The sequence below is a fragment of the Myotis yumanensis genome, unplaced genomic scaffold (assembly GCF_028538775.1).
Source record: "Myotis yumanensis isolate MYYU_CA2020_CCGP unplaced genomic scaffold, mMyoYum1.0.hap1 SCAF_17, whole genome shotgun sequence".
NCBI lineage: Eukaryota > Metazoa > Chordata > Mammalia > Chiroptera > Vespertilionidae > Myotis > Myotis yumanensis.
In genome coordinates this window covers 30,263,241-30,277,742 of record NW_027223768.1, presented here as the reverse complement: position 1 = coordinate 30,277,742, position 14,502 = coordinate 30,263,241, and the positions used below count along the sequence as shown (strand labels likewise).

At 48.2% G+C, this 14,502-nt stretch overlaps 1 protein-coding gene across 1 annotated transcript; it reads left to right on the top strand.

Moving 5' to 3' along the window:
• The first annotated feature begins 1,733 nt into the window (after positions 1–1,733).
• Positions 1,734–13,903, top strand: SERTAD4 (SERTA domain containing 4). The gene is made up of 4 exons (XM_070397700.1): positions 1,734–2,066; positions 6,944–7,135; positions 8,460–8,575; positions 11,166–13,903. Exons 2-4 carry the CDS (start codon positions 6,961–6,963, stop codon positions 11,955–11,957), a joined length of 1,083 nt encoding a protein of 360 aa, XP_070253801.1. The 5' UTR covers positions 1,734–2,066; positions 6,944–6,960; the 3' UTR covers positions 11,958–13,903.
• The last annotated feature ends 599 nt before the right edge of the window (positions 13,904–14,502 follow it).

The following is a 14,502-nucleotide window of genomic DNA, read 5'->3' as shown; positions in this document are numbered from 1 at the left end:
GCCTCCAAGCCTAGTTCTTCATTTGCGTTAAGCACTAACCACTTTTTGATATTTAGATTTTTCAAGTCCTTGCACAGCTCTAAATGCCCTTGTGCATTTCCTTGCCCTCCTCCCCCACCCAAATGAAAATTATATTCTACCCATAATCTGGGCATGCAACACCCATTGATTGCACAAAATGGCATCTTTACAATTCTTAAATTATCATCATAATGGCCTATATCATGCCTGAGCCAATGCAATTTAATATGATTCAGAATAAAGCCAAGATGAATGCCCATTCCCAATTTTAGGCATGCAACCCTGAAATGTCTTTTGGAAAAAAAAAATTAAATTCTGCTCCTGGAAGTCTGTTGAGTTTGTCTGTTTTCAGCATAATTGCCTTTTCTCGGCTCCCTAATACCCTTCAAACCTCTGAGAGGGCTTTCATGTACAAAGTTCAACAAAAATACCTTCAAAGCAGATTAGTTCTAATTATGGTTAATATTTGTTTGCTGCTTTATTGAATAAACTACATTTGCTTTTTTTTTTTTCCAAAAAGAAATTCACTTAACTGCATGTCAGTCACCCAAATTTTAAGTGTACAAATGAAATGGAAAACATTTATTACACAAATTTAATTACAATTCTAAGAAATAAACATGCAAATTAGATAGAGTTCAATTTGCAGATGCTAATCCTCACGCTTGATCTTGCTCCTTCCCCTACCCCCCCCCCCCCACCCCCCCACCCCCCTCCTGATTTTCAGCCTGTGCTTCTCCTGGATTCCCAGGGAGCCAGGCAGCCAGAGGTTTGGTTTTTTCACAGTCGGAGGATCACTGTTTTAAAGAAGTGTTATATTTAGCACATCTGGCGTAGTAGCAGTAAACAAACATTATAGTCTTTGTAACACTTTTGTGCAGGTGCCTTCCCCCTGCTTTTATGGGGTCTCTGCCTTCCAAGCCTCTGCGTTCATTACACCTGAAATGACCCATCTCCACTGCCGAGGGGTCCCTAGACAGAAGTTATGAATTAATGTTTCAAAAAAACAAACTCCAATTGAGCCCAATATAGGGGAAAATTACTAGTTGCAAAAATAACGTGATTCCGGGGTGGTTTCAATTACATTCTCTTGACCAAGGACAGCCTCCTTTACTGCTTTTTTATTTCCTGGAGGTTTTCCCTGGAGGCTCCCCAGCCAGAAAGTGTTGCCAGTGGAAGTTGCAGCAAGACCAAGGTTGCTTTTTTATCCACATGCAGCTCCGGAGGGGACCGGGCGGGGGCGGGCGGCGAGGGGGGAATAACTGCTCGGTCCTGCAAAGACATCTGTTTCTCATCTCCGTTTGCTGTGGCAAAGGAGAAGAAAGTCTTTTGCAAAGGGTGGGAAAGCACAGATTTTTTTTTTTTTTTAAATCACACGCACGCACGCACAACAAAACTAAACCAAATTTTTAAAAAATGAGAAGCTATCTCCGAAGGTTGCCGAGTGAATGCATTATCCGGCTGAAACCGAGCCCCCAGGGCTAGGGCGGGAGCCGGGAGCGCGTGGGGTCTGGTCTGGGCTGCGGGCTGGAGCTGGGCCCGCTTGTCCCCGGGCACCGAGAGGGGAGGGGAGGGGAGAGAGAGGGGAGGGAGGGCGGGCAGGAGGCAGGGGGCGGGCTGGGGTGGGGGTGAGGGGAAGGCGCCCCGTGTGCTGCCGGAGGAGCGGCGGCGGCGGCGGGAGCAGAGGGAGGGCGGGAGAGCGGGCACGCTTGTCATGTTCCCTCTCTCACCCTGGGGGCATCCTGCACCACCTCTCCTCGGAAATCCACGGGGAAATGGCAAACAGGATTGACGGGTTTCACACGCACCTCGCTAGACAGAGCCGCTCATTACCATAACCGTCTGCAGCGACGGCGGCGCGGCGCCCCAGTCGCGGCGGCGGGACCTGCCCGGACCCTCGCCCGCCGCTCACCAGCGGCCACCGCCGATCGGGCCGCCGGGCGGGACCGGCGCGACTGGGCACCGGCAGCCGGGCTGGCGCCGAGCCCCCAGCGGACAAGCAGCGGCTGGAGCGCCGCGGCCGCCGCCTCCCGGCTGACCCCGCGGTAAGAGCCGGGCTGGGCGTGGGCGGCGGGGCCGGGGCCGGGGCCGGGGCCGAGGCCGAGCCCCCGGGCATGGACTCGCGAGGACGGGCACCCGCGCGGCCTCCCCGCGCCCTCCCGGCCCCCGAGCTGCGCCGGGGTCACCGAGTGGTTTCGCTCGGGCCCGAGCGGGACCGGGGGGGGGGGGGGGGCGGGGGGCGGCGTGGGCCAAGGCGCAGCTGGGCGCGGAGGTGGCCCGGGCTTTCACCGGGCTGGTGCGCCGCGGCGCCTGTTCCCGGGGCGGGAGCCGCCGCCTCCCGGGGCTCCGGCTGCCGCCCGCGCGCACCGAGCCGAGCGCAGGGGCAGGTGGCTCCGGCAGCCCCGGCGAGACCTCGGGGTCCTGGGTGGCCGCTGGTTCCCTGATCCGAGAGGACCGGGGGCGGCGGGAGGGGTGCCCCCGGGTCTGCACGCCGCGGCACCTGGCAGGTGGGGAGGGGAGGGATGTGGACGCCAGAAGCGCGCGTTTGCAGGAAAAAGGAATCGCCGCCGGAGCTGACACCTTCTGTCCCCCGCCACCTCCGCCCCCGCACCCTCCGCCCCGGCAGCCCAGCCGCGTGCGGGCGGCGGCGGCTCCTCTGTCCTCAGCTCACCTCCCCGGCGGGCTCGGCTGCTGCCCGCCTGGTCCACGCCTCCGCCCCTCTCCTCCCTTCCCCCCGCCCGCCCCCAGCGGCCCTAGCAACTTTCCCGAGGGTCCGGCTGTGGCGGACGGTCGAGGCGGGGGCTGGCGCAGACCGGCGGACGCCGGCGGGAGGTGCGATCGCGGACCCGCAGCCCCGGTTCTCCCGCCGCGCGGGGCGCTCCCGCAGCCGCGGGCTCCCGAGCGGGCTTGGCGGGGAGGGAGGGCGGGCAAGATCGGCTGCGGGCTGAGCGCGGACCCGGCCAGCATCGCCAGAGCCCAGCCAACCGCCCTGAGTCATTTCCTTGGAATCCCACCTTTGGTGTTTATTTCCCTTAGAAGGAAACTTGGTTTAAAAAAAAAAAGAAGAAAAGAAAGAATAATAATAGCCCTTATTCTTCAGGAGAGGCTGTGGAAAGACAACTTGCCTTTGTTCCCAGACACTTGGGGTGTTGTTTACTTTCCCCTGCGGCCGGTGGTAGCCAGGGCGCTGCTCGCTGCCCCACGGAGGGGCTCGGAGGCTGGGGCACGACCCCGGGGGTGTGTCTGGTTGGGAGCCGGGATTTGAGGGCTGCTGCCAGCCCGCAGGGGGTCGGTCCTCTAAGCTTCGGATCCCAGGCTGGGGCCTGGGATGGGAAGACCTGGCCCCAGCGACTTGGACACCCACCTTCCACCGCTCCTCCTCGGACCCAGGACCTGACCTAGAGCTCATGGCCCTCAGAGAAATGTACTTCTCAGGGCAGACAGGTGTTCTCTGCCAGGCCTGGCAGAAGAGCGGTGTCTATGTGGGAAGGGTTGGGAGGATTTTATTGCGCCCATCCAGCCTCTCCCACCACCGCTCTCAAGAGCTGGGTTGAACTGTTGAGATCTTATTAGGGACAATGTGGAGGCCTGGGCTTGGTTCCACTGGGGCAGGGCATTTGAGACGGGCAATGTCAGTGCTTTGAAAATATCAAGCCCTTTACTTCCCTGCTTTCCAGGATTGGGATCAGACCTCTAACTGCTATAATGCTCTTAATAAAATGTTCTCTAATTTCTAAGGACAGATTGGGGGGGGGGGGCAAAGAATGACCAGAGGCCTCCGTTAGATTCAAGGTGCCACAATCTGGGGCTACCCTGTTCTGTGTGCCAGTCACTCCTATTAGCATCATAATGGCTCCGAGAAAAAAAGCCCAGCCCATCTGGAAAACCAAACCGAATAGAAGTGCCTGGTAACTTTACTGGGAGCATTTGCTGGGAAAGCTGGAGCCCTCGGCCGCCTGGGGATGCTGGAGGGGCCATACCACTACATCCACTTGGCTCACAAAACAGGCATGTAGGAGCCTGAGGAGAAAAGGTTAGAGCCTTTTGATTTTTTTTAAACCCAATGTATGAACAAAACACACTTGAACACACTTTTGTTTTTGTTTTATTTTGTTTTTTAATCCACTCATCTCTCATGTTAAGCAGATTTTGCCATTAATATAGATCTTGGCGGCTATATTTAATATTAACAGCACATTAATTTGTGGACTTAAACTTCTGACTTCAGTAGTAGAATGATATGTAAATCTCATCCTACAGAGAATAATGACAGTGTGGGTCTGCGCATATAACACAAATAAAGAATCACGTGAAACATCGGTGCTTAGCGCTGCACACTCCAATTCTTCCTGAGCCTTCAACTTGCCTTCTTCATTTGTTAACATCCTCGACTGTAAATTCTAAATAGACCAGGAAGACTCAATAGCTGTGGAACTCAGCCTCTCCAGGTTAGGATTTTGTGTGTCAACGTTTTCAATTCAGAAAAGAAAAACTTACTGAAATTAGTATCATGAAGGGAAAAAACAGCCAAAATAAAAACAATTTTGCCTGGTTTCAAGTTCACGATTCAAGTTCCAATGCATGATGATAAATATTTATGTACTGGAAACAATACTGACAAATAGAAACACTGAAATCCTTAACCAGAAAAGCTACAACAATAAGTCCTTAAAATGTAAACAAACTCTTACTGACATAACACAGCCCAGGGCCCACATAATGTCCTATTAAACAAAGGTAATTGCTGCTGGGGCCTGCAAATACTTTCCTCTCTTACAGGGCATGGATTTGTCAACCTGCTTTGGTTTCGATGTAATAAAAGTTCTTCTCGGGCAGAAAGTTTGGATCTTACTCCTAGAATCCAGCACAAAAGGGAGGGTAAATGTCAAGCTGGAAAATATTGTTGCAGTCACTAAGAGAGGGCTGCTGCCTCAGAAAAACCTCTAATTCATATGTTCATGGCAATAGCACTTCCTGATGCAATTGTCTTAAAATAGGTTAAGAGTTTCAGTTTGGACCATGTCATGAGAGTCTTCCAGGGAATAAATTACCATGAGGTTTTGTAACTTGTTCGGATGCAGCGTTGGAGGGGGTGACAGACAGAATGGCGTAGTTTGTTCAATCAATGTAGTTTAAATTTTTTGGTTGGTGACTCAAAGGACAAAATGAATGACGTGTCCCACCATTTCTTTTTAGAGAATTCACTGAACCTCTTTTTTCTTCTTCTTCTTCTTCTCTTGCAATAAGATTTTTCTAATAAGTCCTAGCAGCTGCCTCTTCGGAGGGCATTTGGAAAGAGAAGGTGTAAGTGGTTTAGAAGCCCAATCAGCTGGGTCCTAATTCCAGCCACGGATCCCACCACCCCCAACACCACCCCAGACACTTCCCTATCCATAGAAGGCTTTGCTTCACTCTCTAGTGAGGTTGGGATGGAATTTAGGATCCCCAAGAGAAGCCTGTGTGAAGAATGGAGCCATTGCTGCCAAGAGCTTCTGTGTTTGTCAGGAGGACATTGTCACTTTAATAAAGCTGTTTTTCCCTATCCCTGCTGTCTTTTACCTGGAAGTGGCCCCTTGTTATAACATGTAGGTAATAATAGTCTCCCACGAGACAATGGGAGAGTCACCCTTTCCCCAAAACATTATAAGCTGTATAATTTGGAGAAGAAAGCAAGAACTAGACCCTTCATGCATATGTGCAAGACAGTCCATCTGCAGCAAGCAGGCCTGACATCACCCTGTGACAGTTCTTTAAACTGCAAAGTGAGGGTGAAGGTTTGGCTCTCCTAAAGGACCTGGCACTTAGGGAGGCACCGAGGCTGCTCTTCTGTCACCACTGATCTGTGGCCCCTGAGTCTTTTTACTTTGGTATCAGACCCTTTTCTCCCTTGAACTCACTCTTGACCCTACCTTGAGGCCTACTTAGGGCCAAGTAAAGGCACTGAGCCTCCATGGACATGACCCACCCCCACCCCCAAACCTGAGTTATGGAGGGGCCCAGCTCACTTCACAGAGCAAGAAGGCTCCCTGTCTCCCTGGAGGCCCTGGGGAAGGACTCGAACTGGAGAGAAGGGCATTAGTGTGGTGTGTTGCCTCTTGGAAAGTTCCTGCCTTGTGTCTGGGCTTTGCAGTGTAAAGAGTTGTCGGCTGCCTCTGGCCCCAAAGCCCTGGCTCCTGTTTAATATTCTGCCTGCTCCGTGGATGTTGTGCTTGGCTCCTGTGGGACTGCAACTCACGGCTTGAAACTGGAGCCAATTTTCTGTCTTCATCTCTCAGTGTTTTGACTGGAGGCAGATCCAGTTCAGGCCGATCAGGGCTGGTGGAAACAACTACCAAGTGTCTGCTTCGCTTTGGGAGAAGAAAGCGGAGGGAGCCCCAGAATGTTGTAGAGGAACTGGCCCCGCGGAAACGCGAGGAGGAGGGGGCAGCGGAACAGAGGAACCTGAGAGCGTCAGTAGGGATTCCTGGTGGAGGTTTCTGCCTCCCCTACCTCTTTTTTTTGATTGATTAGTGGATTTCATCAAAGGAGACTCTCAGGGGATTGCCTAGAAAATTGATTTCGCCTTATTAATAGAAAGGAAGCGCAAGGGTTTTGGCCTTGCCTGCCAGCGGTACATTTGCTGTGGCAAGGTCAGGAGGAAAATGTGTTTAGGAGGCAAAGCAGCTGTCTCGAAGAGGGCTGAGGGGAATCTGAGAACAATACGAGATGGGGTTTTAAAGATCCGCCCATGAAATGCAGATTGCCGAACACAGAGGCTGAGCTAACAGCGAGAGAGTTTGCTGAGGTTCTCTTTGAAAAAACAATCAACTGTTTCAGGGTGAAGGGAGGACCCAGAAGTAAAAGTTTCCCAGAGCAAAGGGATGAAGAGGCCAAGGCCAGGGCCTGGCTTCCTCCTGATCGGGGCTGTTTTCTGTTTTTTCAGATCTGAGGCTGTCAGCGATGACTCTGGTTCTGTCCATGAATAGATTCTGCGAGCCCATTGTCTCGGAAGGAGCTGCTGAAATTGCAGGGTACCAGACACTATGGGAGGCTGACAGCTACGGAGGCCCGAGCCCCCCAGGGCCAGCACAGGCTCCTCTGCAGGGAGACCGGGGAGCTGGCCCCCCGCTGGCAGGTACTGCTCTTGACCTTCCCCTGCTGCTCTCTGAGGCCGGACTGGTGGGAGGAGGGGGTGTCTGCAGGGCCTCTCTGAGCTGAGCCCAGCTCCAGGGGCTTTTCCAGGCTGCCCGTGCATCTCTCCTACCTGAGCCCAGGGCTCCAGGGAGAGGACCAGAGGAGATACTTAAATTGCATTCAAATCTGAGTCTGGACATGTGCTGCTGCTTTGGGTAGAAGTCATGTGTCTTTTTTTTTTTTAAAGAGAACCAAACCAGATTTTGAAACTCTCAGTTTGGGGTTTGGGTTTTGTGGAATTGCATGGTTCTCTCAAAGCTAGACAAGCCCCAGGGGGCTTGACAATGAAATCCTCCTCCCATGAGACAAAAAAGAATCTGCACTTTGGGCCAGCAGTGCTGTGTCTCTTCTTCTTATTAAGCACACAATTGGCTTTGGTATTGTAGGGAAAAACGTCAAAGCTCAGAAAACAGAACTATGTTCTTTCTCATTCTTCATTCTAATATTTTAAGGTAAGCTCCTTTGGATTTGTGTGTAGTACTAGCAATTTTTAAAGAACCCTACAATGTAAAACAAGTACTTGTGAAGTCTGGTTTGCTAAAAAGGATTAAAAGCTGTGGTCTTTAAAAAGTAGACCCTACTTATTCGTGGTTGACATGTTACATTTTTGAAAGCCAAAAGGACTTTAGTTATCCAAAATTTAAATTTTAAATTTCATATTTTGAAAGAAGAAATATTACAATTCCCATGTACCGTTAATCATTTCTTTCCTTACCTAAAGCCAATAATACTTGAAAGTTGTTTAATTATTATGCTTATAACTTAGTATATGTATATATAGGGTGTCCCCCAAAATGTACACACACTTTGAATAATTATAAAGACAGCGTTTATTAAAATACTTTCATTTTCAAAATTGAACTATCAGCTGTTAAAGTGTATACATTTTGGGGAGGGGGCACCCTGTATTTGAGTGGTGTTAGGGTATCATGGATTTAATTAAACAATTTGAAGAAATATTAATATTATTTCAGAGTTGTTACAGTCCTCCCCTTTTGAGTTTGCCTGTGCAAAGAATCTGAGTATTTAGTGAAGGCTGAAATATGTCCTTTTCCTCTCTCATTGTCTAGAAAGCCTTGCCTGGCCTGGGTCACAGGATTCTGTATGATAGCAATTATTAAGACAAGTGTTTGTTTTTAATCACCACATGTACAGAGAGATACGTAGCCAAGTTATCTTCTAGAAGGAAAGGAGAGAAAAGTATTTTGTTTGGAGAACCTCTGGCAAACCGCATGTCATTTGTCATATCTGATTTATTACCACAGGATCACATTACAGGGGAATTTCAAATCCTATAACAACATCCAAGATCACATACTTTAAGAGGAAGTATGTGGAAGAAGAGGACTTTCACCCACCACTCAGCAGCTGTAGCCATAAAGTATGTTTTTTTTTTAATAGTCATTACTTTTATTAAGAGTTTAAGATACTGAGTAACAGTTGCCTGATCCATTTCCAAAAATTAAATTGTTCCTCCCAAGCAAGGAAAGGGAGCTACTTCTCATCACAGCCGCATTAATCGTTGTCACTTTTTTGGGTCCTGCATTATTTTTCACAAGGAGTTGAGAAAAGAGCCAGCAGGCGCTCCACTGCCCAGAAATAACAGAATTATATAATCCAAGGAGCATCTCTTTTACAAATGATTTCCTTTTTTTCTCAGGCTGTGTTACGGGTTGTGGCTAGTCCTGGTGTTCACGTGTGCTGAAAGGCCCTTTCCCTTCTCTGACCTGCTCTCGCCCTCAGCTCTGGCTCCTGGGACAGCGCCCCCTCTGTGTGTGCCCACGTGGGGTGCTTCCTCCGGGCTTTGCCCCTCCCTTTAGGGATGGACTCACCCTCCCTCCAATGTGTGCATGAAAGTAGAAACCTGCACTTCATTGCACATTTGTTACATATGTTCAGTTTCTTCAAATATATCATCCATTCCCAAGCAAACACCAAAGCTCACTTTTTGCACATATTATAAGAAAATTACAGGATCAGGAAAGTGTGTAGAAGTATGAAACTGGCCATCTAAGCTTTTCAAACACCATCTCTTTTTCCTTACTGTTATCTTTCTTCAAAATATAGCTGTTGACTTAGTCAGCCCAGACCCTAGTTGTCTGAAAGGCAGAGAGGAGTTTTAGTTGTTCGGTTCATCTTTCTCTCTGTCTCTTCTGACTCCTCCACGTCCCCCGTCACCACCCCTGTCCTGTAGAAGTCACGTTGACCCTGCTCATGAAGACATCAGCACACACTGGCAGGTGTTGGGCTTCTCCCTGCGTGTGTAGTCCCTGCCTTTGGTCAGCCTGGGCTGGTTCAGTTCTCCGCTCCTCGGGTTATGCTACCACTTGGCTTTTTTATGAGCTGGAAGAGCTGGCCCCCAGGACACAAGCAGTGTGTTTCCTCTTTAGCTTGTGTTGTGGTTGTAGCAGTTTTCCAATTGCTGCTGGATCTGGACCAACCATCACACAGTGATGGTATCCCCGAGCTCAGGAGTGAGTCCTCTCACTCCCTCTCGGCATCCCTGCTCCTGCCCGGCCCAGAAGGATGCCTACTTTGGCCCTTCAGAACTTTTCAGGTTCTGAGCTTCATTCCTTAATCATCGTCCCCCCTTCGAGCAAAGATCATTGCAAATATGAAACCCAGAGGATTGAAAGAGGGACAACATGGAGACCAGATCTCATGCCCCTGGATGGCTAGGCCAGGCTTTGAAGCGGACTCATTATGTCTTGTATGTCGGCATCTTTTTAAATCATTTATTGACATACAATATGTGAGTCTGTGTGTCTATATGTGTGGAGAGCAGCTACAGTGTTTGGATAGGTTCAAGCCTCGGACTCATGAGAGGGCACAGTCCTCTCATGGCCACGTGCAAGTCTCAGCTTGGAGGGCAGAGCCCTCCCAGCACAATGATAGCCCACAGCTATCGTTATAAGCTTGAACCTATGGTCCGAGCACGTGGCCCCACGTGCCTGAGTGATGTGGGCTTGATAGAGTTCAGGTGCATGTAGGATCGAAACCCAGGAGAATGTTGTAAACATCTTGACCACACCCTTACTTTGCCTCGTGGAATCTGGCGATAAAATAAAGACACGGCTTGTAGTCCGTGGGGCTGTGTCTCCATCCAAGAGGGCAGCGTCCCACCCAGACCCAGCTTTCTTCTCTTGTCTGTCTTTTCTCAATCCTTCACCGCCCCTTCTCAGGGTCACCGAACCTGGCTGAGCTGGCGCGGCACATGAGGCGCCCAATGTGGGGCTGAGTATGCCATGGCCGTGCCGGCTCGCCACATATATGCATGTGTGTTGCACACAGAAAAGCACAAGTATCATAAGAGTACAGCTTGGAGAATTTCACACAGTGAACATATCTATGTCATTAGTATCCAGATCAAGAAGCAACATCACCAGAACCCAGAACCCTTCCATGGCCCCCCTTCTAGTCACTACCTCTCTGCCCTCCAGAGAGACTACCCTCCTGGCTTCTTACAGCACAGTTCAGTATCTTTTCCGTCCTCCTCATTGTGCCATGAAAGAGGCAGCAACCTGGCTTGTCCCTGCGGAGGTCTGACTTGTGGCTGGATTCCCTGGGGCTTGGCCACACCAGTGAGTCAGGAAGGGGCCGTTAGTAGCACTGGGGTCAACCTCTCTAAAGCAGCGGTTCTCAACCTGTGGGTCGCGACCCCTTTGGCAGTCGAACGACCCTTTCACAGGGGTCGCCTAAGACCATCCTGCATATCAGATATTTACATTACGATTCCTAACAGTAGCAACATTACAGTTATGAAGTAACAACGAAAATAATTTTATGGTTGGGTCACAACATGAGGAACTGTATTTAAAGGGCCAGAAGGTTGAGAACCACTGCTCTACAGGAACCTGGGGAAACAGGGCCACGCATTCCCAGATCCAGACCCGGCCCAGAAAGAATGATGCTGCGATGATATATCCATAGAGTCCCTTTCCTAAGCTTTCTCTTCCTGTTTGGATTTTTAGACCATCTCCATTTTTGAGGAGCGAGCCCACATCCTTTACATGTCCTTAGAGAAGCTAAAGTTTATCGACGATCCTGAAGTGTACCTCCGAAGATCTGTCCTGATAAACAATTTGATGAAAAGGATCCATGGAGAAATTATCATGCAGAATAACTGGTGCTTCCCTGCCTGCTCGTTCAATGGTGCCCCTGCCCAGGAGTGGTTCGTGGCTCAGGACTGTCCTTACCGGAAACGACCGCGGATGGCCAAAGAGGAGTGTGAGAAGATTCATGCCTGCTGCTTTTACCAAGATTGTGGTGGTCACTACCTAAATTTACCCCTTTCTGTCAATGCTAATGTTGGAAGTGCCTCCACCACTGCCTCCTCCTCTTCTTCTTCCTCCTCCTCCTCCTCCTCCTCCTCCTCCTCCTCCTTCTCCTCTTCTTCTTCCCCTCTGCCTTTACCAAGTTGTTCCCACCAGGTGGATCTTGATGTAGGCGGTGCACCGATTTACAAGGGTGATGGCCATATACCTGCCAGCGAAATCTTTGTTACTAATGTCAGGTCGCTTGGTGTTCAGGAAAAGGCCAAATTACATGAGGAGAAATCAAACGATGACACTGACAGGGCTGGTGGCCCCCTAAGCCATGAACCTGTGGGAAATGACCTCGCTTTTGAGTGCAAAGGCCAATTTTATGATTATTTTGAGACTGGCTATAATGAAAAACACAGTGTCAGCGAGTCCTGGAAAAAGTCCTTGAGGAGAAAGGAGCCTTCACCGGGCAACAAACTGTGCTGCAGCAAAAGGAAGTGAAACACGAGCCATCTTCCCACCGCAACTCTGACGCATGCTCAGCATGATCAATTAGCGCTCCTACATTTTATTCTGAATGGATTTTTCTAGTTTTGTACAACTGATACGATTATGCCATGAACATGCCGTGTCGTTTTAATGCCTGGAGAGCAGATTGCGTAAAACATCTGTATAGTAGGCATCAGTGAGCTACTTAGAAGTGTGGTAATTTTTCCAAGAAAACAGTCGACTTCATGCTTAAAAGTCTATCTTAGTTTTCTTACAGAAAAGACCAGTAGATTAGACCGGGGGGACAATGCGCCCTTGTGACATGTCCATTATCCCCAAGGAGCCTGTCACTAGCTAAGAAACTTCAACGTTTGCCAATGAATTAGGTAGGTATTTGGTAAACAAATCAATATAACCAGCAAAGGAGGCCTGCTTCGTCTATAGCAGTGGTTCTCAACCTTGGCTGCGCATTAGAATCACCTGGGAATCTTTTTAAAATCCTGATTTCTGGGCCTCATCCTCCGGAAATTCTGTTTCTTTGTTATGGGGTGAGGCCCCATTAGTAACAGAAACAGAATTTCCAGAGCATGAGGCCCAGAAATCAGAATTTTAAAAAGATTCTCAGGTGATTCTAATGTGCAACCAAGGTTGAGAACCACTGGTCTATAGGCTACAGTATTTTTTTCTGAATGAAAGACTGAAGACAGGGAGCTAGGTGAAATGGCTTCATGGTGCTGTTAAGTATTTGTATTTAACAGTCTTGTGTGACAGATGAAAATAGGACATAGCGTAAAGGAGACACACCTGTCTAGGGGCGGCAATCAACACTATGTGTGGAGGGTGCTCCCTGCAAATTCCCGCTTGCCTGCGATGGGTGATGAGGCTCTTAGGGAAGTGGTATACAGGGCGATTTTCGGTGCCTTACTTTATCTTAATTTTTGCCAATGTGAAAATTAAGGATGAATCAGAGTTACAGCAGGGATTTAACAAACAGGAAAAACACACACAGGGTGGATCGATATTGTTTGGAAACCGTTACCTTCGAGCTATTGCGTTCAACTTTTGATTCGACATCTCTATTGTTCCTTTATTTTTGATGCCCAGTTGTTTCTGAATTTGGCATTTTTTGAAAGGGATGGAGGAAACAATAGAGAGAGCTGTTGGGAACCAGCGCTAGCTGCTTGGGCTTTTCTATGGCAACCGTCCGTTGCTGGGGTTGGGTTTTTTGGGTTTGGGGTCCTTTGGTTTGGTTTGGTTTTCTTGTCCAATGAAGTTCATGAACCAGTGGCATGCATTATATTTTAATCTGTTTTGCATCATTTCACTCGTTTAGATTATAAAAGCATGTGGTTTTTTATATATAACTTTTGCTGTTGATTAAGAAGCACAATGTTAATAAATGATGTGGTGATCAATAAGGTTTTATCTTAAAGAATGTAAAGATTTTAGGTTTGGGAAAGTTATTTTGGAGAAATGGGACTCAGCCGGCAATAGCTACAGTCTGCGTATTTGGTCAACATTTTTCTCAATCATTTCTTTAATCTGTACATTTGTAAGAGGGTTCAGAGCGCCCCTCTGATCCTCCTTCCCTCTGCTCCAGCCAGTTCCTCCTGCTTAACTGTGTTCCAATTTCAAGGTCACTATTTGATTGGGCCTCCTTAAACAGGACTGCACGAACAAAATGCCAAATGGAGGAAATAAGTAAGTCCTCCCAGTTTCTCCAAGATAAAGCTTTTTTTATTATTGCTATTAATATTAAATATAGGTCTCATTCATACAGTGTATGAGTCGGATCATTATTTGGACAATGTCCACAAGGACCAATTTTTCAAACATGTTCTTGTGTTATGGCTAAATAGTCTAGTAAAGTTTGTCCTTTATTTTCAATATTTGATAAACATTTGATGTTGAAAACTTAGATGATAGACGCTTGTATATGAATGTGTTGTTGTAATAAAGTGAGGTTTTCTTGATATATATTTATTAAAATGATCAAAATTCATTAAGATTTCCTTATTTTAATGATTATCGGCCATGTTTCTCTTTTCCATTGCTCTTTCTCCTTAAAAACAAACAAACAAAAGCCAAACAAACAAAGAAACAACCTAACAAGTCTAGACCAGGGGTGGGCAAACTTTTTGACTCGAGGGCCACAATGGGTTCTTCAACTGGACCGGAGGGCTGGAACAAAAGCATGGATGGAGTGTTTGTGTGAACTAATATAAATTCAAAGTAAACATCATTACATAAAAGGGTACGGTCTTTTTTTTTTTGGTTTTATTCATTTCAAATGGGCCGGATCCGGCCTGCGGGCCGTAGTTTGCCCACGGCTGGTCTAGAAACTGTAGTGGGCAGTGGCCACATGGGAGTTTTTACTTGAAGTCAGTATGACAGGTGTTTTTGAATGGTCCTGGTTTATAGGTTTAGATTTCTATGGATTAAGAGCACAATGTAATTGATCATCAGTAAGGTTTTATCTTAAAGAACCCAGAGATTTTAGCTTTGGCAGAGTTTCTGGGGAAAAAAAAAATAGCATAAGATGAATCTGTAAATACTG

Excerpts from the sequence above, each read along its gene's own strand:
- SERTAD4 (XM_070397700.1), top strand. The coding sequence starts at position 6,961 with ATGACTCTGGTTCTGTCCATGAATAGATTCTGCGAGCCCATTGTCTCG. Across the intron at positions 7,136-8,459 it reads AGCTGGCCCCCCGCTGGCAG|GATCACATTACAGGGGAATT; the intron begins GTACTGCTCTTG and ends TTATTACCACAG. Across the intron at positions 8,576-11,165 it reads TCAGCAGCTGTAGCCATAAA|ACCATCTCCATTTTTGAGGA; the intron begins GTATGTTTTTTT and ends TTGGATTTTTAG.